Raw genomic sequence first — 24,603 nt, 5'->3', positions numbered from 1 at the left:
CTCACATGCATCAAGAATGTGAATCCTAGTGTTTCATATTAGAAATCAATGATAAAAATTGATTTCTACCATGTGTAGAACAATTCAAATTTGGAGTGATTGATGCACACGATTACAGCTGACGTAGCAAGAAAAACAACAAGAACCACATATCGACAGATGCTGATTGAACTTTCTTACCTGACAGTATCTGACGGCACCGTAGTAAGTCTGTACACCTCCCATGTACCTGAAACAACGAAATTTCTCAGCTGTCCATCCAGGGGCGCAATTCCCTTGAAATCAAACAAAAACATCATCAACAACAACAAAAACAACACAAACGATATGTCATGCAATTAGCAATCTCTGGGATTAATTAATCTCTTCGTGCATAATTACTGAAGAATGTTCGTTACACTGAAGTAAAATTTAGCATAAGGGCATTCCATTTCAAGGAAGTGTGTGCGTGTGTGTGTATGTGTCCATGTTTTTGTGTTAGCATCTCAAACATTGATATATCTGATATTGGTTTGTTTACATCCCCAAGATCGTTGCCAGTGCCGCAGGACTGGCTCCTGTGCAGGTGACACGTAAAATACACCATTTTGAGTGTGGCCGTCGCCAGTACCACCTGACTGGCCCTCGTGCCGGTAGCACGTAAAAGCACTCACTACACTCTTGGAGTGGTTGGCGTTAAGAAGGGCATCCAGCTGTAGAAACTCTGCCAAATCAGACTGGAGCCTGGTGCAGCCTTCCAGCTTACCAGCCTTCCAGCTTACCAGCCTTGGTTAAACCGTCCAACCCATGCCAGCATGGACAATGGACGTTGAATGATGATGATGATGATGATGATGGTGGTACACACACACACACAGATGTACATACATACCGTCAACTGATGGCAATACTTTGTAAGGTTTATAATCAACAGGGACCAAAGATTCATTGTTGGCAGCGTCAAGGATTTTAGCAGCAATGAAGAACTCTTCTCGGACACCCCACCAGTTCTCTTTGGCATTGATCGGTTCCATGCTTCCACTGAACCTAGAAAAAAACAAAAGATTTCACTGAAAAACAATTCTGGAAGAACGATGTAAGCAGACACCCCAATAAGAGCTGCATGGTCTATTAGAAATAACAATGAAATAACTCTCAAACCATGCCATGTTCCTTTTTAAAATGGTATCTAAAACTGCATTGAATAACAGAATCTTAAATACCATACAGTAACATTGTTCACTTAGTATTTGGCTTTATTTTTTGATTTGGTTGAATTTTGGTTGGGTTTTTTTTTTTTGCTGGTCAGTTATTTTTAGTGTTCTGACAGAAAAAAGTCATTCTAAAATTGTTTTTTTTATGTAAGCGTGCCCAAACAAGTCGAATGCCTACACTGAACAGGTTTTACAGCCACATCATCCAAACTTACAAGGTGAAACCGGGCATAGCTGCTAGTATATATATACATATATATATTTGTGAATTGCTGACATCAAGTTCTGAAGGAATGAATAAAACGAATAAAACGACATGAGAATTTCATCAATTTTACACAAAACTGTTTGACTTAAGGGATCTCTTTCCTCTTTCTTTCTTTCTTTTTTCCTTCTTACCTGTTACGGAAAAGTGAAAACTAACGATGCCATTTTGTCTAAAATGGAACACAGGATATTCTCATTCATATTTTGAATTTCTGTTTTTCCGTGTTCTTTTCAGTTTACATTTTGAGCCCAAGGAAGACGGACAACCAGTCGATAGAGCCTTCAATTCTTTCAATTCAATAAACAGAGTCAATCTCTATTTATTACAAATCACATCATGCTCTTCTTGTTGTATATTTATCCTTGAGAAAAATTACATCACTCTTCATAAATTATGATGCTGATGATGATGAAGATAAGGAGGAGGATTAAAATGATGATGATCATCATTTACATTATTATTATCATCATTATTATTATTATTATTATTATTATTATTATTATTATTAACAAAAAAAAAAGGTATATTTCGAATCCTTATTATTCGTAACTGAAATCACTGTCATCTCTTTGACACTTGCAATGATAAAAGAGAAATTTCCTGCTTGTTTCAGCAATTCTCTATTGTAATTGTCTGTGGAATGCCGCCAGAATTATGGCTACTTTCAAGAATTACCAATATTACCAGAACAGAATAAACAAATGCCTTTGGAACCAAGGAAATCACTTATCATCATCATCATCATCATCGTTATCATCATCATCATCGTTATCATCATCATCATTATTATTATTAATATTATTATTATTATTATTTAGTGACATTAAGGTGGGGGTAGAGCAATGGAGTACTTTGTTGTTGTTGTTATTGCTGTTCTTTAGCCCCAGGCCAATTATGATCCAGCTGTGATCATCCTATCTGCCTCCTTTTTTTTTTTTTTTTTTTTTTTTCAAACAAAGCATTTAGGAGAACATTATTGTGTCCTTCCCTTTTTGAAAAATGGCAGTGTGCGTCCTAGGAACACCATTACAAGAACATGTTTGAAATGAGATTTAAATAATATAAAAGAAATTGTAACTTACTTGGACACAGGGTTTGCCTCGAATTCGTACACATTCTCAGGGTTGACAAAATAGTTATTATAAAACACAGGTTTACCACTGTGGATCTTAACAGTACTTTCATAAAGGGCTGTGGAATTATTTTCAGTGAAAGCACTTCTTGTGTACATGTGTGGGGAGGAGACCTTTTCAAGGGCAAATACAGACAATATACTGTAAGCTGTGTTGTTATGAAAGAAGTTTGATGTAAAATTAGTTGTCACGTCTTTCAGCAGAACGATATCCTGGTCATCGCCAACAGAATTATTAAAGAAGTAGTTCTCATAGAGGAGTACTTTCTGATAGTTGTTGCCACTAATTGTCAACATACAACCATGAGTACCTGAAGAAAAGATGTTGTTTGTGATATTTGCCTCAATAGCTGTGGCAAAGGAATTGGTGTGAATAATCATACTGCTTCCACCAGCATTTCCCAACAAAAAGTTGTTTGCAAAAGACATAATTTTCGTGTTCTGCAAATAAATGTCAACCACTGGTGGAGACGTCAGATTCAAAATTTGAACGCCATTGTCTTCAATCAAACATTTCGCAAATTTTACTGATGGGTTTATTTCACCAACATTCCGATATGTGAAGGCGCCATCCTCATTTCTTTGTAATACCGTACTTTGCAAAGTGTGCTGGATTCTGCTGTCTGAAACAAACAAATAGCATACATTAATATTATTAATTAATAATTAATACAGTGATGCTTCGCAGTACGAGTTTAATTTGTTCCATAGCCGAGCTCGTTTTACGATTTACTTGTTTTACAAATCAATTTTCCCCATTGAAATTAATTAAAATATAGTTAATACATTTCAGCCCCCAAAACCTGCCAAAAAATAATCTTTTATGGGTTTTAAAACAGAAAAGGTGCAGTTACAAGAAAAATAACAATTATAAAAACATAAAAGAAAATGCAAAAGAAATATGTAAACTGGTTTTATTAATTTAATTATCTTTAAAATGGGACGATTTGTGTGCAAAGAAGACAACGGAGTGGAGAGGAAGAGGATTATTGTTTGGAAGTAGAATCTCCTTCCATTACAACTTCAAGAAGAACAATTTCTGGCATTTTCTCTTTCATTTCACTTAATTTAGGCTTCTTGGACACATTTTCTTCACTTTTTACCCTTACAGTCGTTTCATTAGAAACATATCTAGAGAAGTCTGCTTTTTCCTGCCTTTCAAAATGCTACGGAAATACACCAGAGCGGAGTCATTAAATAAAGCAGCCTGCACGACCTGTAGTTACCTTTTTCAGGATGATATTTCTCTATACAAATTCAGAAACATACTGCCGCTTTGCCAACACTGCTGTTATGTCACTCGTAGAGACAGCATTCTCTGCAACACATCCTCTGGGGAACCTATTTCTTCCACCACATCCAAATAAGGCTGCTGAAGGTGCAGGAGTTCGTCTACTGTCAGTTCCTTTGAATGTTCCTCGACGAGATCACTAATGTCCCCATCGTCAATCTTGAGGCCCATGGACTTGATAGACATATACTCAAATGTGTTCCAGGCATGACCATCCACTCTTTTAGTCTATCTAATACTACACAACTCCAATCTGTCTTTCCTAGTTTTAAAATTGTAAAGTGTGATTTCAGGGAATTTGGTTGCTATATCTAGAAGATCTAACTGGCATAATGGTCCCATTGTTGTTAACAATAGTGGTGGTGGTGGTGGTGGTGGTGGTGGTGACAATGGCAGTAGCAGTGATGGTGGCAGCCGTGATGCCAATGTTTTTTTTCTTTTTTTTTTTTTTGCCTCTAAGACATCTCTAAAGGAAAACCTCTTCCAGTCCCTCACACACATTTATGATTGTAACCACCACAGAGAAAAGTTCCCCCTTAATCATCCCCGCTACAACCACCACCATCATCATCGCTAAGAACCCCAGATCTAAAAACCAAAACATCAAAAAAGTAAGAAAAGAGACATTATTAGAGATTAATGCTTACCAATAATTCCTGTTGATGACTGCGGCAAAGTGACAACTTCTGCTATGAAACCATAGTCTCGACTGGCCACAGAAGCATGCATGTGTAAGGTTAACGTGTGTGGTTCCTTAGAAGTACGATAAAGCTTTTCGACAGTTTCAGAAGATGAATTCTTCATAATTTCTCCAATCTTTTGCTCATTGCCAAAATCTCCATCAAATATTTCTATGACATTTCGCATAAAATCTTCCGAAAACAAGTTCATTTGCAGGAAGCGTAGCGCCAGCTGTTTGTCTCTGTATTTACTTTTAATGGACTTGACACAGTCGATTGCGGTAGAAGAATATTTGTAATAAACTAACATCTTGGTCTCAAGAATAATTTCTTTCTCCAGTAAACACATTTCTACTACTCCAAACAAGAAGTAGGGTATCGTGCTTTGCACAAGAGGTAAAAACGAGGCCATCTCTGAGTTTTTAGAATCCCCATTCAACACAAGAATGTTGATTCCATAACCAAGATTAGCAGTGATATTTTGCTCTTCAATGAGAAGGTCTTTTAATGGAGATATAAAATCAATTCCATTTGAAGCACAACCGCTAATATTTACCTGTTCAATAATTGGTGTATGATAAACAGACTGGATGGCACCGACCTTATTGCCATGAAGCACTCCAGCACCATAGATATCAACGTATTTTATAGTCGACTCTACCACTTTCTTCTCTTGGAGATTTTCCTGATAAGATGACCTGGAAAACCGAATGTTTCCCCAATAGTTATATTCTTCTGCAAGGTTACGTTTGCCACAGTGCAAAAACGTGTAGTTTTCATTCTGGATACAAGACATGATCCGATAATCAATCTTCTTGGTGCATTGATTTAAGGAATCTTCGTCTCCTTTGCAGTAGTAAGAGTACCGCCAAAAGGTTTTGGTAAAATAAGTGGTTAAGCCATAAATGTAATAATCAAAAAGATGCGATGTATAAACTCTAACGTTAATAGTTTCAAATCCTAGTTGACGACAAATCACTATGCCAACGTTCTCTGGAAGTCTTTCATTGCACATGATATCCCATTGTTTTGTGGAATCATTATAAAACTGCAGAAAACCTTCATTTGGTGTGACACCACCAGAAAGCCTTGCTTTTTCTTTAGATATCTGCTGCATTTGGAATGAGACTGAGTGTTTGCGTATGTTGTTCTCTTTCTTTTTTACTGGACTGGGAAGCATCAGGATACGCTGATGAGGAAGACCTCTTGCATCCAAGGTTCCCAACACTAAAATACCAACATTTGGTCTGAAGAGTAATATTGCTCCAGGTTCAATCTTTAGAGTGATGCCTGGCATCACTGTGATGTCATTGATCACTTCATAATGGGTTGCAGACGCAAATAAAGACAAGTCTTTTGTTATTCTACCACCAAGTTCAAAAGTATTACGTATTGGATATTGTTTCGTAGTTGAAAATGAAATGCTCTTGAATTGATTTTCTAGAAGATAAGGAATGTAATTGGCAATTGCAAAATTGTTCCAGGAATCAAAGTCAAATATCTTGCTTTGGATATAATCTTGGGCAGAATTTCCCCACCAATTTTCAGTGACATCAACTACACTATCCAAAGACAGACAAGTTACACCAGCAATAAATTCATATCTCAATTTTGGGTTTTCAAACAAATTTCTGTTTAAAACCATTTGTTGAAGTCCTTTAAGTGCCACAGCAAATGATGATGGTAAATTTTCATCTCCTTCTGTCTGAGTTCCAAGACCATTGTCATAGAGTTTATTGTAGGAAAAGTTTCCCACAATTGGGTACATGTACTCATAGTGACTGTTAATATCAAAATTTACGATGTATTTGCAAGTATTTTTGTCGAAAACGTTTAGCACCATGCTGACATTTTTCTCCATTCCTATCAAATCAAACAAACCAAGACGACAATTATTATTTTTCCAAATAGAATGAGAAATCTTAACATCAGCAAAATAACCGTTGACAATGAATGCAAAGTCTTTGTTCATCTCAAACATGGTATGGTTGATCTCGACAGAATGCTTGAGATGTTCTTTCACATCATTGACACGTGGCAGTTCAATTTCTAATCCACCGTCCATATTGTCTTTGATGTTGCAATGTGTTATGTGCCATTTCCAAACATTATTGGCAAATTCTACGTGGTTATGCTCAGCCTTGATTGCCTGCTTGTTTCCTTGGAAACGGCACCTATTTATCACGTATGAAATTGTACCAACTCTTTGAGGACGTGTTAGTTCTTCGTAAGTGGCGATGAAATTTTCGTGGTATTTGGTGACGCTCGGTACATACATTGCATGAATGCGACTGTTTAGAATGTTCACATAATCCAGTCGAATGCTCTCCTCCCGGAACCTAAAGTAAAGCTCCTGCTTGTCGTTGGAAGGATCATTGTAATGTTTCGTCATAAGACCAATATCATTATTGAACAATGTACAGTTCCGAAGATAGATTTCAGGTTTTGGTACTTCGGTACGTTGTCCTGGAAGATACAAGGAAAAGACATAAAACAAAAAAAATTACAAATTATTGATCTGAGCAAATGAAATGGTGACAGGGTTTGGAAGAAGAACTGAAAAGGGGACAGTGGCAGAGACTGGAAATGGAGAGAGAAAAAGGGAGTTGGACAATGGTTGCAATAGGAGATTAGGGTAGTGGGAAGGATGTCTCTTTGCGTAAACTCTACTGATGCTATGGAATTCCAGATCAATATCCAATAACAAGAGTTTTCCCACTGTTTGATAACATTTGGTAGCCAACAACTGCGGGTGAGCTTTGTATAGCATACAAGGTTTTTACCTGAATCTTATTTAACTTATACATGGACATGTAAGTATGTATGTATGTATGTATGTATCTATCTATCTATCTATCTATGTGTGTGTGTGGTTTTGTATTGGTGTAAGTACCCCACATTGCTCAACAACCAACTTTGGTGTTTACATTCCCGTAACTTAGCAGTTCAACAAAAAGACATCAATGGAATAAGTACCAGTCTTAAAAAATATGGGGTCAATTTGTTAGACCAAACCCTTCAAGCAAGTGCCCCAAGATTATCACTGCTACAGCCATCACCAGCACCACTACCACCTTGTCACTACTATCACCTTAACACTACTATCACCAGTGCAACTACTACTACTACTACTACTACTACTACTGCTGCTGCTGCTGCAACCACCACCATTCTCCCCACTACCACCACAACCACCACCATAACAAATACTCACCTAATATAATAGCAAACGTGAGCCGTCCACTCATCGTTCCAGATACATGAAGCAGAACAGTGAGAAGATTTCCTGAAGACATGAGAGGAAAATCAATAAGATCTTCCTCGATATAATACTTCTTATTATTATTGATCACTGTTACCTTCTCAACACTGGTCACGGGGTTATAATTCAAGATCTGGATGGTTGGCCTCAACTTGTAATCAGTTGATTGTATCACATAAGAGAATTCTTTGTTAATCTTGAACTTTCCTGGTTCGGTTATAAACATGGTGGTTTCTTGTGTGAGAAAGAAAGATTGGCTTTCCTTTAGGACGGTCACCTGATCAGATCTCATGAAGTTACGTATACCAATTGCTTCAGCTTCTGTGAAGAATGGATCGTATGTGAAGCCACTGAGGGAATTGTTTCGGAATGTGCTGTATGCAGTTTCTAAAAAGGGGTATTTCGTAACGAGACCGTTACCCTGGCTCCTGTACACATTACAGTGTTCCATTCGGTTGTTGGTGTATGGGTGGTTAAGTCTAATGTAGATTCCATCGGCACTGGAGTCCGTTACAGTAACATTGCTTATGTCGTAGTAGTTGTAGTCGATCTGCAAGGCCGACGAGAAATGCATGGTGGAGTAATCGTGCATGCCGGCTCTATCGATCATAACACTTCGAAGTTGGGTCTCCTGTTTATTTTTGATCTTTGGAACTGCTGCCAGAGTGATCCCTGAAAAAATAATCAAAGCATAAATAGGGATAGCAATAAAAAAACCATATCAGAATCCTTATCTTCAGTACCAACAACAATACATCAAGCTAATGGTGGACCAATATCTAAGTTACTCAACATGACAGAAAAAGGAATGAAGTCTTCAAAATCACACATTACCGTTTTAAAAAGAGAATGACACACTATATGATGTAACATTAGATACACTGTGCCACCAGAATAAGAGCTGGATTCTTTTCGATCCTTGATCTTCTGCATCAAAGCTGATCTGGAGTTAAACAACAGCTGAAACTGCAACCAATTCTAAATCTCAAAACAGGGTCCTGAAAATCCCTAATTTATACAACACACTATTTTATCGTCCGATGAGCATCCTTGGACATTTTTCACCTAAACACATCATCCATCTTGGTCTGCATTCATTGAGGGAGGTCTTCGGAGAGGCATCCAGTGTCTCTGATGTGTTGATGTATATATATATATATATATATATATATATATATATATATTGTACTTGGATGACCAGCTCAAGTACGGCCATGCTTTGGCATCAATAGCAGTCAGTCATTTGCCAGATCTTGTTTAGCTCACCAGCAATGTCCCACAATGTAGTTCTGAGGTCACCTCAACTTAAAAGAATGTTAAAACTCAGATGGCTAAAGCATGGTCAGCCCTAAACAAATTGGACATTGTCTGGATATCAACCCTGTCAGACAACATTACAAGAATTATTTCCATACAACAGTAAAGTCAGTCCTTTTACATAGAGCAACAGCCTGGGCACTTACCAAAAAACTGGAATCCAAGCGAGATGGAACTTACACCCAAATGTTAAGAGCAGTCTTAAACATATCTTGGAGAACTCACCCCCCACTGAGAAACAGCTGTTTAGAGCTCCTGCCTGTTTCCATACAGTTTAATCTTACATAACCAAAGCATGGCCTTCACTCACAAACAAGTGTAAACTGGAAATATGTACCATACTTTCACAAATTGTTTAAGGGATCTGTGTAGTCATGAGCAGACACAGACACCCTCTAAGGGAGATCTCATCCTTAAGCTTGAAGAATATTCTGGATATCATAGAACAAGAGTGGAGGCTACTCCAGTACTACGTTACTACATATTTCATTTGAATAGGCTGGAGTTAATGTGAAGTGAAGTGCCTTGCTCAAGGACACAATGTGACACCCAGTTCAGGAATTGAACTCATAACTTTACAATTGTGAGCACCTACACCCTAACCACTAAGTCACATACCATCACAACTCATAAATGACCCCTTTTTCGATACCCACAAATTGCAAGGCCAAATCTCTGGCAACTTGATATGGCATAGTTAAAACTACATCACAAACTCTGGCCTTCTTTAGCCATGGACAGCTGTTGACCCTCTACACAGGTCAATAGAGTACTTGTACTCACAATAGAGTACTGCTCCACAACAATGGAATAAATGCTACACAATCTTAGAGTACTGCTGCTCACAATGACTGACCAGTGGCCTTAACTCTGACCCACACAGCCAACCCGCTTGAAATAACAGTCAGCTTTCTCTCAAATCTGGTGGTGGTGGGGTGGGGACGATGATGATGATGATAATGGTAATGTTGATGATAATGGTGATGATGATGAAAGAAAAACAAAACTGAATAGCTGGCACTTACCTGACCATGTTGGAATTTGGCAATGTATGAAAACATCTTGGTCATGGGTACAATCTATTGGGGTTTGAGATTCAGATAAGCATTTGGTCAAATCAGTGTCTTCCTCTGTACATGAAACCCAGTTTAATAAGATTGATGTCGACGTAGGGGCTGAGGCTTTCACTTGTGGTTGACCAAACCGAGGGTTATATGCTAACCCCAACTGGTTGCATGCTACTACAGAGTTCTGTTCAGTCCAACCCTGTCATTAAAAATATTTCATGTTAATTAGTTTTCAATCAGACTTAATTTTTCATTACTTTCTTAACCAAGGACAGTGATATTATCTACATTATTAACCACTACGCCATATGCCCACGGGCATTATCTCCAAAAGAGATAACATTCTCCCCAAATTCATCAAACCACAATTGGCCAAAACATGATTTATGCAGAGAACCAGAAACAAACAGCATCAGCTGAATTCCTTCCTGGCTGTGTGGTAAGTAGCTTGCTTACCAACCACATGGTCCTGGGTTCAGTCCCACTGCATGGCACCTTGGGCAAGTGTCCTCTACTATTGCTTTGGGCCAACCAAAACCTTGTAAGTGGATTTGGTAGACGGAAACTGGAAGAAGCCCGTCGTATATGCATATATATGTATGTGTGTGTATCTGTTTGTCCAGCCCAACATTGCTTGACAACCGATGCTGGTATGTTTACGTCCCCGTAACTTAGTGGTTCGGTAAAAGAGACCGATAGAATAAGTACTAGGCTTACAAAGAATAAACTCTGCGACTGGTTTGCTCAACTAAAGGCGGTGCTTCAGCATGGCCACAGTCAAATGACTGAAACAAGTAAAAAAGAGTATACCTTTGTAATGGACTGCAAACAACATATACGTGTATATTCATGTGAAGAGTATCATTCATTCACGTCGTCACTACTCTGAGTTTGTAGGTTACGAGTATTTATCATCAGAGTAGCCCACAGAGCTTCCTGTTTGGTTTATATCGTCTTTGCAAACATTGACAAATTGATATTCAGCTGGGCATTATTATATCCAGATTACCAGTCTTGAATGACCAGCAATTGTCCTACCCACTGACCAAACAATAACAAAAGAGAGAGTTAAGAGTAACACAAGAGAAACTTACCTTATTGCAAACTGTTCCCCAGGTGCCACCGAGTTCCACTTCAAGGCGGCCTTCTTGTTCAGTGCAGCCATCAACCAATCGAATTGGAAACGTCATGTTCTCGACAACGGTATTGTAGTTATCTTCCAGAGAGAACCTAACCCAATCTTCTTTCCTGCCATCTGCAACCAATGCCCCATACACTATCATACCGACAGAGTTCTGAAACGAGAGCTTGGTTCCAGGTGGAATGGTCAATGTTGCTTCCGGCTCAATGTAGATATCTTTATCAACAGTGTAAAAACCTTTCGGTAATACTTTATTTTCTTTCAGTTCTCCGCCAATGATTTGACCTCGCAGGAAAATGTTTTTCGAGTCTGGCCGAAGATCTGGAGTGAGTTGACGATCCCCAAAAATCCTCTCATCGGCTAATGCCGGGAAGAAATTGATGACAGCCAAGTTATAACGGTCAGCTCGGTCAAATATTCTGAGATAAAATTTTTGATAATCAGGAGAACCCCAGTAATTCTTTGTGGCATCAATTGTTTTAGATGGATCGGTTAAATGCGTTGCCATTTCTCGAGTTGAATTAGGGTTAGAGATTATGTTCATTACTGCAACCACTTTACTTGATGAAATTATTAGAACAGCATTAGCTTTGGATCGAGGGTTTAGAAAAGGAAATGAATTTTGAATATTATTGTCCAACAATTTATTATTTACAAACCTTAACGATTGTTCAGAAGATTCTTCAGTAAGCCTGATGTTAACAGCATAAGGACCATAATTATCCCGAAATTCATTACCATATATATCATAATCTACAGAGAACTTAGCATACCAGCGTGACACAAGTATATCTTCCCCATTGTTCATAAGAAGAGCACCATTTAAATGATCCCTGAAGGTATTATTGGCTATTCTACCACGAGTATTTAATACTGGTGCCATTAATATAGCTTGTTTCCCATTTGAAACAAACTGACTCATTGTTACAGAAAAATTGGTCGTCAAAGAAGTGGTATTACAAGACAAATATTCTATAGCCTCTCGCAGGTTATTTTCAAAGAAACTTTTATCAATAAGCACATCTGCTGACTTACAGTAATTACCAACACGAAATGCCGCCAAAGTATTTTCTGAAAATCTACTGGAGTAGGAATATATATCTAAACCTTGTTCTATACGAGATCTGTTAAGTTTCAAGAATTCCAAATAGACACCGTAACCTTGGTTTCCGATAGCACTAGTGTGATTAAACAAGATTCGACCACCCGAATATGTGATGTTGGCACCAGCAAGGGCATTGTTTTGCAGAAGGGTGTTGTTAACATTGACAATTCCTGCTCCTTGGAATATTCGCAAACCTGCTTCATAGCCATTATTTGTTATTTGTGTAGAATTGATCCAAACTAAACATTTCATGTCTTGAACAGAAACGCCATGGTGATTATTGTTAGAAACATTAGATTCGGTGATCCAAAAGTCTGGGGTTGGACCTGTAAGACATAAAAAAATGGCACCATTTAATAAATGAAGGAAATTTATAATAACTTCCATAAATTATACAAGGGAATTTATCAAACAACAACAACAATAATAATAATAATAATCGTATAATAATTCTGCTTGTTTGTAATGCTTCCAAGTGATTAGATGGAGACAGAAGGGAAGGAGGAGAGGGAGGAGAGTGGTGGGAAAGGGGTTACTTAGCCTGTCTGTAACGCTTTCACATGATTAGTTGAAGGGAAAGGTGAAGAACAAAAGAACAAAGGAGAGAGAAAGAGGGGGAGTGTTGTGTATTAAGTCTATAAAATTGTGCATAAAGTATATAAATTATGTATACAAGACTTGACAAAAATAAGTACTGGGGTTGGTTTGTTCAACTAAAAAAAAAAATCTTCAAGAAGGTGCTCCAGTTTGGCCACAATCCATAGAATGAAACATGTATACGAGAAAACAGCTACAGTGAACATCTGCAAGAATTGAACATGTTCATGGGAAGGTGAACATGCATCAGTGAACAAGCTGAGTTGCAGAATTGCGTGAGAGAGAGAAGTGACTAAAAGTGACTGAAGACATATCGTTATTGGCTGTGGTGAGTGATTAAAGACTTACCAGTATTGATCATTGTGGATAGGAGTGCTGAAAGTATGAGTGACAGCTGTGATAATGAGTGACTAAAGACTCATCAATATTGGCCAATATGAGGGTGATTTGTCTTGTTTTCATAAGCTTTGAATTAAAATCTTCCACCAAACTTTAGTCACAATTTATGTTCCTAACTCTAGCTTAATGATAACTAAATTATTTTACTAAATTCTTTGTTATATTTAAAGTAATTGAAAGAAACACAGAGCATCTCAAAGTAAATATGGTAACAAAAGGGTTAAAATGTATAAAAGAGAAACAATTCTTAACCTCTTTGATATCAACCTGACTAAAACCATTTCTGGCTCTGTAGTACAAATGTCTTGTTTCCATAAGTTTTGAATTAAAATCTTCCACCAAACCTTAGTCACAATTTATGTTCCTAACGCTAACTTAATGGTAATTAAGTTATTTTACTAAATTCTTTGTTATATTTAAAATTAATTGAAAGAAACACAGAACATCTCAACAGAAATACGGTAACGAGAGGGTTAATGAGTCACAGAAGATTTACCAATACTGGCTATTGTGGGAGAAAGTGACTAAAGGCTTACTTGTTAAGAAAAGAAGTGAGTAAAGACTTACCAAAATTGGTTGAGAGTCGAAGCAAGAACCTGATACAATATTTAAAGACGGAACAGTATCCTCGTCTTTTAAAATTGAAATTGATGCTTATAACATTGGAGAGAGTTGTGATCGACTGAGGGTAGCTACCATTCCGTATTGGCACCGTCTTTGTCAGCGTTTTACTAACATCTCCATAAGATATAATTAGTTCACCTTCACTGTTGGGGTCACTCTCCAGCAGCAGGAAGTGCAGGGTAAGCTGCATGTTTGCACGGGTTTTAAAAGTCTGAAACAGAAATAGCTAACATTACTTACAACAACAACAACATCAACAACCATCATCGTCATAATCATAATAATCATCATCATCATTTAACGCCCGCTTTCCATGCTGGCATGGGTTGGACAGTTTGACTGAGGTCTGGAAAGCCAGGAGGCTGCACCAGGCTCCAATCTGATCTGGCAAGGTTTCTACTGATGATGATGATGATGATATATATGTGTGTGTGTGTGTGTGTGTGCATGTCTTTGTGTCCGTGTTTGTCCCACTGCTTGACAATCAGTGTCGGTGAGTTTACATCCCCATAACTTAGCGGTTTGGTAAACGGAACTGATAGAATAAGTACCCAGTCTGAAAAAAATAAGTCCTGGGGTTGATTCATTCGAATAAAATGTCTTGAAGGTGGTGCCCCAGCATGGCCATAGTCTAATGGCTGAAACAAGTAAAAAATAAAAGATGTGTGTGTGACTTTGTGTCTGTGTTTGTCTTCCACCATCACTTGACAACCTATGTTGGTGTGTTTATGTCCCCATTATCTTGTGGGTTGATTAAAAGAGGCCAATGAAATAAGGATTAGGTGAAGAAAAGAAAATAGCAGTCAATTCATTTGACTAAAATTCTTCAAGGTGGTGCCCCAGCATGGCCACAGTCTAATGATTGCAACAAGTAAAAGATAAAAAAGATCTCTAAGAGTAATTAGCAATTGAGACCAGTTCCAGTTGAGAAGGGGAAGAGAATCTCAAAATTCAAGAACTCTCCAAAGCTGACAAACCATTTGAGAGAAAGGGACAGCCTCATTGTCTGGAGATAAAAGGAAAGATATGGAGATTGGGGTTTCTGCTTCAAGAGTCAACATCGGCATAACAATTATCCAACCTTATTTCCAGGAGACAAAAAAACTTATAAAAAATAGAACAAGGAAATTTACATAATTTAAACAGAAAAAGGAACGCTCTTGCACCTCCATCTTGTCTGCTACTTACATGGTCACATCCAGGAACCACAGTATCATAGGAGTTGGTGTGAACAACCTGCTCTCCCAATTCGAGTGGGTAGCGGTTGTATTGAAGTTTTACACGTTTGCAGAAGAAAAAATGTTCATCGAACAGTCTGTCGAAATCATGGAGTAGAGTCTTGTTGATGCTGTAAAACTTCACTCCATCTCCCCAGTTGCGCTGGATCACAGATTTTTCTATCTTTACTTCACCTACCACTGACTTGACAAATATACCATGACCTGTAATGATAACAAACCGAAAATAAAGTTTAAATTAAATTAAAACACACACACACACACACAAACATATATATATATATATAAATCGTGATGGCACCTGTACCAGTAGATCACTAAGAGCATCGTCTGAGCGCGATCGTTGCCAGAGTACCAGCTGTCTGGCTTCTGTGCCGGGGGCACGTAAATAGCACCATTTGAGCGTGATTGTTACCAACGTCACCCTCTTGGCACTTGTGCCAGTGGCACGTGAAGAGACATTCAAGTGAGTTCGTTGCCAGTACCGCTGGACTGTCTCCCGTGCAGGTGGCAAGTAAAATACACCATTTCGAGCGTGGTCGTTGCCAGTACCATGTGACTGGCCTTCGTGCCGGTGGCACATAAAAGCACCCACTACATTCTCAGAGTGGTTGGCATCAGAAACTCTGCCAAATCAGATTGGAGCCTGGTGTAGCCATCTGGTTCACCAGTCCTCAGTCAAATCGTCCAACCCATGCTAGCATGGAAAGCGGACGTTAAAAGATGATGATGATATATATATATGTATATATATATATATATATATATATATATATATATATATATATATATATATATACATATATACATATATGAGGGGGTGCTGTAAAGTTAGTGGCTTTGAGCAAAAGAAAATACAAGCGGATCAGTTAAATATGAGTTTATTCAACATATTCCCTTCTCAGATTCCCCTCACTTACTGTACCAGCCCTCCAGTTCATCTAAGACCTGTATAAGAACTCAGAAGGTTGGGCCTCCAACCAGGCCCTTCATGATACCTTTAAAGGCAGGAACTTTTCAGCACCTCTCATGTGTGTTTGTGTGTATTTGTTTTGCAAAATTCCTGATGTGAAATCATGAGTTAAAAACAGACATCGTTATATTTTGGGATGGTCATTTTTTTTGGGGGGGGACAGAACAGGTGGAGACACATGGGATGGAGAGTCACTGAAGAGGTCACAGGATGTGTGACAAAAGATTTCCAGACAATGGACAAAAAAATAGAGTTAAGGCATCTGCATCATTTTGTAAATGGATTGAACTAGTAAAGAAAGCAAATGGCTGTCACATTGAACTGAAATAAGAACTAAACACGCCACAATGAATTGGCCTCTTTATAACATATATTACAAGCCTCGCATCAGTTTAATCTGATTTTGAGAAGACTCTTAGAGGCAATTCTGTTCTTGGGCTATAGCTCAATGACAAGAAAGTGAAGAATGAAAACATCAACTCACCTCTATTATTTTGAATTGTACAATTTTCTATGTTGACTTTGCCAAGAATATAAGTGAGATTTAAAGCATCATAGGCTCCGTTGGATATTGTGACATTGTCCATGAATGGCACAAAAGGACTGGCGCTAATAGAGGCATATGGATGGTTAATGCCCAGTACTCCTTCACGGAAGACATCCAAACCTGCAAACTCTACGTCAGAGTACCAAATACTGGAATCAGATTCCTCCATCTTGGTGTTGGTTGGTTCATTAGTGACGACTTGTGTGGAAGAATTATAGAACTCAATACCCCGCCAATGCGTTATGGCAATGCCAGGCTGGAAACCTTCACATTCAAATCCGATTGTCTGCTGACCATCTGCAATTTTTAAAAAATTTGAAAATTCTTTGATTATATCACTGTTTGATAAATTTACTGAATAAAAATATTCATAATGTTTAAATTGTGTGTGAGTGTGTGTGTGTATGGATGTGAATGCATGTGTATGTATATGGATGTGAGTGTGTGTGTGTGTGTGTATGTGTGTGTGTGCACGCATGTGTGTTTATATATATGACATCTCCACAATATAAGTTATCGACCCCTTAGCACTAGAAAGATAGGTTATTGTTTACATGTGCAACGTGTCTCAGCAATGCCAAGTTTAAATTTATTTATCTTCAGAAGTGATTTTAGACTCAGCCAACTTACCACAGATATGTAGGCCTGCTTTGATGGTTGTCCATCCAGAACATTCTGTGAGAGAATCCTCACTGCCTGTACAGTTTGGTTTTTCGAACAGTAGGTAATCCGAGACATTCTGAGAGAATGAATGGTAAGTAAAGTTGCCTTTGAGGAACCCCAAGTGTCGACAAGTCACATTTGCATCTTCTTTGGTAAAGCTGAAAGAAGAATGGATATTAAAGGGAGGTAATACGCCTGTTTACGTATAGACTATCAGTGATTAGCTAGGGGTCATGGGTTGTAGGTGAGCACTGTATGAAAGACCCTTGCCAGGTCAATATCACACATTGTCCATCTATTTTCTCTGACCACTATTTCTGGAAGCATTGTGGAGGCACAGTCCTCAGGTACCTCTTCTATACAGTCCCATCAGAAGCAGCCATCCTCACACTTTTCAGCTGGATTCTTTTAAACCTGGAACTTACTGTTCCAGTCTCATTTGCAAAACACTAAGTCACAGGGACATAAACATACAAACACTGGTTGTCAAGAGGTTGTGGGAGGTGGGGAGGGGGGCAAACCCAGGCACAAAGACACATCTACACACACACATACGTACGTACCATCATCATCATTTAACGTCCGGTTTCCATGCTGGCATGGGTTAGATGGCTACGTTATGAGGACGTAAACACAGCAACATCAGTTGTCTAGCGATGGTGGGAGTACAAACACACACAAATACACACATATATATGACAATCTTCTTTCAGTTTCTGTGTACGAAATCCACTCACAAGGCTTTGGTCGGTCTCAGACTATAGTGTATATATATATATATATATATATATATATATGCAATGTATCACCAACCACATTCTACTAGCACCACCACAGCACTACTTACTTGTTGTAATTGGTACAAACGCCCCGCCATTTCTGCTGATGCAACAACTCTAACCTCCCGTCCATTGTCGTATTTCCATCCACAAGACGAGCATCTGTCCTCCAGGTTCGTTCCTTCCCAATGACGTCGTCGTAGTCACGATCCTTCGTAAACACAATCCGTCCACCAACCTCTTCACTTCCCTGTATAGAATTAGACACAAGAAAATTATACATAAACACACAAACACATATGCATGCATGCACACACACCATCTACAAATAGACAATTGATAACCAGAACCTGCAGAAGAGCCTGATGAGGATACAGTTAGATTTCAATCCCTTCTATATATTAATACACATGTACACACAATGTAAGAATGGCAAAATCCCAAGATCAGTCCCCTTGAAGCACATCTATTTATTCCAATATTACATTCCAACATGGAATTGCTATATTTACGTGAGGTCCATGTTAGAGTTGAACATTCTAGAAATATTGCTTACAGAGTTTATTCTACATTAAAAGAAGTTGGAAAAATTTTTGGTATTACATATTCACCATTACACATGTTTCATTTGCTAACAGCAATTACAAAATTGTATATGTAAGAGGTATCTACCATATTTCTCCTACATGTTCAATTTTGTAATTCCTAATAGTAAACGAAACATGTGTAATGGTAAATTAATAATACCAAAGCATTTTCCAACTTCCTGTTTTGTTTTATATATATATATATATATATATATATATATATATATATATATATATATGTATAGTTGAAATTTACAGGAAGTCAAAAGACAAACACAGGTGTATAAACAACAAACAGGTGTATTAGTTTAACGCTTGGGAAGGTGAGAAAGACTTTTACATTTCAAGCCTATGCTCTTCATCAGAAAGGAACACAAAAAAATAAACAGAGAGAGAATAAAAAAACTTTAGGAGCTAGCGGTCAATCATGGTGGCTGGCTGGACAATGGTGTGTGTATACACACACACACACACACACTAAAATAGCAACCTCAATATCAGAATTCTGATGAATGCCTGTGAGAGTCAGTGTTAGTTCCTGATCATTCCTCCTGAATAAAAAGGGAAGATGACTCACTGTTGACCATATCAATGGGGAACTGTGACAGGGATGATGTTACTGACCTTCTTTGGCTATTTACTCTGGATACTCTAAGGAAGCACACACACACACACACACACACACACACACACACACACACACACACACACACAAAATATAGGAATGACACTCTGGCAATGTTAGGCCATATAGAATTGGAAATGGTTAATGGATTCCATTACAAGTTATATTTTTAAAAATAGATAAAAATATGCACAATGAAGTTTAGATAATTTTTGAAATCTTTTTAGATGAATTTAAAGACAAAAAACAGATTTATTTCATTTAGATGTATTAAATATTCTTACTTTATGTTCCAAACTGTTTCTCTAAGAGTTCTTCAAAGAAAAAAAAAATTAGTGCAATTCTAATGTAAGAGCTGGTTCTTCTTTGAATCACATGAAGTAGCACCAAATGAAATATTGGGTTGGTGCATAATTATTGCAGTCTTTTTCGACAAATTTTATTCAACAAAAGCAATAACATGTAACAAAAACATCCTTAAATGATTATTCCGGAGCATATTCACCATCTACTTCAATTTCTGCTTGGCGCTTTGTTTAAATATTTTGTTGAATAAAATTTATTATGCATCAACCTGATACAATCGTGGAGAGTCCATGAATGACATCTTGGAATACACAGCTGGTAGCACCACTGTGCGGCGCCTTGGGTAAGTCTCTGTAGGTGTACAAGATTGACACTTAGTGTTCTCAGAGAATTAGTAACACTGGCAAGACCTGAAGATAATGGTTGTGTGAATGCTTGGATTTCTCATGAGAATGGTTCGATTTTGTTAGCAACATTTGAGACATATCGATTGTTGGATCGTTAGCAAAAGATAGATATAAGGATTGGTTGTTTGTCATTAGCAACAGTAGAAGACAAGTGCTGGCTGTTGAGTCATGAGAAACAATGGAGATAAGGATTGTCCAAGAGTACAGATCAGCTCTGCTAATGGCAACGAGTGTACTCCATATGTACTCTATGACAACTTTCATGGATAAAACAACTAAGGTGGCTCCATGTGGTCAGTACCTGCACGAAATAGCAGCAAATTTCCCCACCATCATAAAACAAGGGCACACTAAATTATAGAGTCCTAGATAAACTGTGGCTGAATAAGAAATGGAAAAGCTTCGATCATATGTCTGCAAAATCAGAACAGGCATGTCTAAACAGAAATACTGCATGGAAAACTAGATAGATAGATAGATAGATAGATAGATAGATAGATAGATAGATAGATAGATAGATAGATACATACATACATACACACACACATACATACATACATGCATACATACATACATGCATACATACATAGACATAAATATCAAGCCATGAGAACGCCAGATCAAACCGACAAGCATATGAATAACAAGAATATTACTTACCCTAGCAATGAGGGTACCATTGACGATAAGTCCTTGACCAGGAGCGAACTCTAAACGACAGCCCGGTTCGATGTATAAGCAACCACTGGGAGCAATTTGTATGGATCCTTTAATTTTGTGAGGATTGTCCTTTTTCATTAAAGCTCGGGGTTGGTCTACGCGTCCCCCGTACGGGTACCTCGTTATAATCGGGGTTCGACATCGCTTGGGTATATAGTCGAGATAATATATTCTTCCGTTGGCTACAATTGGTTTACCATCGCCTGTTCTCGGTGGAGGTGTTATTCCTTCTCGGGCTTGAACCCGCAACAACGGGGAAACGGAAATACAGACGAGAAGGCCGAGGCAGACATTACAGAGTAATACCAGGTATTTCGCCATGCTTCCTGTCTACGGGTGGAACTTCTTTCCCCGAGTATATATGTGTATATATTAGTACAGTGACTGAAATATAAATAAATAAATAAATATATATTGATCACTATACTGGAAGCGATTGCTTTTCAATGATAATAAAAAAAAAATAACTGGAAAGAAACGAAAGTTAGGTTTTTTAATCCGGGTCACTCGTCAAGGAGACATACTTCGTCTAAAACAATGAATTGTTTTTAAGTTTTCAACTTCCATCGCGACAACGATTATTAAAAATATGGAATGGTGGAAGTAGTAGTTATTAATAATAATAATAATAAATACTGATGGTAATAAGTAATGTGGGTCGCTGTGATCTTGTTTAGAGGGTCATTCAGTTGAGATGCCCTAGTTAGTGAGTACCTACCTGTCGAGCTGATGAGTAACAATCATAGTTAATATACAAAAGAGCAACAGAAAGTCTGCCTACCTGGATGTCAAAACATCTACATGTTTTTCATTTAAAACTGAACAGTCCGTTAACGCGCACCTGTTCGAACCCCCTGCGGATATATATATATAAAAGTTTTTACATGAACTGTCCGAAGAGGGGTGTTTGTAAAAGTGGTCCCTGTGAGAGATAGAAAGTCTGTTTCCTCTGTTGTGGTTATTTTTCTTTAAATCCGGTTGAATCTACGTGAGGAAACTTACCTGACCTAATTAGCTTTTCTTTTTTTTTTACCTGTGGACTCACATAGGTATAATAGGCAAGCATTGGTCATGTGACACGATCAGCCTGACATCTACCTGTGGGATAGTGAAGCTTTGAACAATAACAAGACAGAGAAAGAAAGGGAAGCTTACTCTCTCTCTTACCGACTCGACCACTACCACCACCACCACCACCAGCACCACGAGCACCACACCTACTTCTAACAATAACTTCAACACAATTACGCGGAGGGAATTTTTTTTAAGCAGTCACTGGATCTGTTAGAAATAACACTTAAATTCCCTCAAATCACATACTACCCTCATAAAAAATAATGGCTGAGTACATCCATATGCGCGTGTGTGTATATACATATATATATATACATATATATATACATATATATATACATATTGTGAGTTACAAGTGATGCTATCTGTGAGATTCTCAGCTTTTTTAGCTGCTATTTTTCTGAACTTCGGTATATGGTGAAGCAAATATTTTGCTGATCCCTTAATTATATGTATACACACATATATATATATATATATATATATATATATATATATATATATATATATATATATATATATATAGTTTTAGGGAAAAGAACCAAGGTTCATGAACTCATCGATTTAATTGAGTTTTTACCTGTCAATTTGGATTTTTATCCCTAATAATAATAATAATAATAATAATAATAATAATAATAATAATAATAATAATAATATTATTATTATTATTATGTATATATGCAAATGCGCACACGCACGCACGCATACACACACACATATACACATACACGCAACATATGTATACAGATACATATATATTTACTAGTCTAAAGGGCACTAAGTTTAAGTATTTTCCTTAATGAAGGAATATATTTATCCAGAATATTTTTGCTCAGTATATCGATACCCGATCTGGAAATGACAGATAAGACGGCGAGTTGGGTTATTGAAGAAGTTTGGTTTGTGGTCCTTTAAGACAAAACGTGGTTGCTTTGGAGATAAAGGCTCAGTCTTCATTTGTAAATTATATTTTTCCATAATTCCCTGAACCTCCAGACTGGCCTCTCAGACACTGTTTTTACTCGTAGTATTGTATTTCTGTCAGTTCAGTACAGTGTCTGCCAACACTACACAACTGCCGTGATGACTCTGGTAGGTCTCGAGGCTGTAACATCTCGGGTCTCACAAAAGCCTGCCCCAAGGTCAAATCAATCAGAAGGCGACACTTCTGGCCGACACTTCTGACCATCCACTCGTATACTGTTCTTTTACATCTCAGGATTGGGATTTCTTTTGAATATTCGGCCCCTTAACACCAGCCCCTTCTAGTTTTCCGACTCTCTTTTGTCATTCGTTACCTTCTTACTGTCCTTCTTTCGGATAAGAGATAATTAGATCCTTCTTTAAAGAGATAATTAAAGTATAGTTTGCTTTTGAAATACCTGAGATATTTCGAGTCAAAGCCAATTTTAGGCGTCACCTACCAAGTTTTTGGTTACTTAAAGCTGCATAGCATTTTTTTTTTTCTATCTAATATGTTTTAACGGGGTTTTCACCAAAATATTTTATTAATCGAGTTCTTTTATAAAGATATAATTAAAATATAATATGCTTTTCAAATAACTGCGAAATAACGAATCAAATATGTTCCAGGCGTTACTCTCTCAATTTTGGTCCTACATCTTTCTATCGTAACTTTTTTTTTTTCTGCAGAAACCAAATTTCGATTATTTTATGTCCAAATGTAGCTTACCACTAGTTCATCGGATTGCAAAAGAAAAAAAAAAAGAATTAAGATTGGGCAAAAACTAAATCACTGGTAAAGCATCAAATTGGCCAAGAGTGAGTAAAAGTTGACCTTACGAATATCATTCGCACACTGCCGTGTGTGTTTGTAAGTATATGTATGTTTATGTCCATGTATGTGTAGGCGCAATGGCCCAGTGGTTAGGGCAGCGGACTCGCGGTCATAGGATCGCGGTTTCGATTACCAGACCGGGCGTTGTGAGTGTTTATTGAGCGGAAAACACCTAAAGCTCCACGAGGCTCCGGCAGGGGATGGTGGCGAACCCTGATGTACTCTTTCACCACAACTTTCTCTCACTCTTACTTCCTGTTTCTGTTGTACCTGTACTTCAAAGGGGCCAGCCTTGTCACACTGTGTCACGCTGAATATCCCCAAGAACTACGTTAAGGGTACACGAGCAGACTGTTCCGTTGATCGGATCAACTGGAACCCTCGACGGAGTGCCAACAATGTCCATGCATGTATGTACGTGTGAGATGAAAAAAAATTTGAAGAAATAAAAAACACTTTACGGAAATTGCCGAACAAATTAGTTTCCGTGTGGCGATACCGTCTCCGAAGGATAAGCCACACTTTTACTTTTGACACCAAATGGAATCAACTGGAACCAGAATCGAAAGAATTGAAGCTTTGGTAACATATCAAAGCTGACAGGTTGAAGAACCGTTTGGAATGGCAGATAATTACGGAACAACATCGAAAAGAAAAAACGATGAATCCTCGTAGAATATCCTGTAAGGCAGCATCGATGGAATGTCAAAGTAGCAACTGACGACAATGATTCCAGGTTTGGTAGATTAAGAAGAATCCATTTTGAAAGTTAATAATAGAAGAGCATAAATACTAATACATATTTTA

The 24,603-nt window shown here is 37.8% G+C and overlaps 1 protein-coding gene across 1 annotated transcript in view; it reads right to left on the bottom strand.

The window, feature by feature from the left end:
- Window positions 1-22,046, bottom strand: part of LOC106878360 (protein bark beetle) — a 30,758-nt gene extending 8,712 nt beyond the window's left edge. The window contains exons 1-14 of the mRNA XM_014927552.3: window positions 21,703-22,046; window positions 20,862-21,305; window positions 18,345-18,526; window positions 17,465-17,655; window positions 16,772-17,131; window positions 15,265-15,518; window positions 14,020-14,287; window positions 11,305-12,782; window positions 10,169-10,409; window positions 7,779-8,498; window positions 4,532-7,030; window positions 2,544-3,216; window positions 872-1,026; window positions 181-275 (exon numbers count right to left, since the gene is read on the bottom strand). Coding sequence (XP_014783038.2) covers window positions 181-275; window positions 872-1,026; window positions 2,544-3,216; window positions 4,532-7,030; window positions 7,779-8,498; window positions 10,169-10,409; window positions 11,305-12,782; window positions 14,020-14,287; window positions 15,265-15,518; window positions 16,772-17,131; window positions 17,465-17,655; window positions 18,345-18,526; window positions 20,862-21,242 — 7,497 coding nt within the window. The 5' untranslated portion in view covers window positions 21,243-21,305; window positions 21,703-22,046. The remainder of the gene's footprint in view (window positions 1-180; window positions 276-871; window positions 1,027-2,543; window positions 3,217-4,531; window positions 7,031-7,778; window positions 8,499-10,168; window positions 10,410-11,304; window positions 12,783-14,019; window positions 14,288-15,264; window positions 15,519-16,771; window positions 17,132-17,464; window positions 17,656-18,344; window positions 18,527-20,861; window positions 21,306-21,702) is intronic.
- Window positions 22,047-24,603: the final 2,557 nt, after the last annotated feature.

This window comes from Octopus bimaculoides, chromosome 19, assembly GCF_046866305.1.
Source record: "Octopus bimaculoides isolate indiv1 chromosome 19, ASM4686630v1, whole genome shotgun sequence".
NCBI classification, from domain to species: Eukaryota; Metazoa; Mollusca; class Cephalopoda; order Octopoda; family Octopodidae; genus Octopus; species Octopus bimaculoides.
Note: the sequence above shows the minus strand (reverse complement) of the source record. Positions and strands in the feature narration are given on the sequence as shown.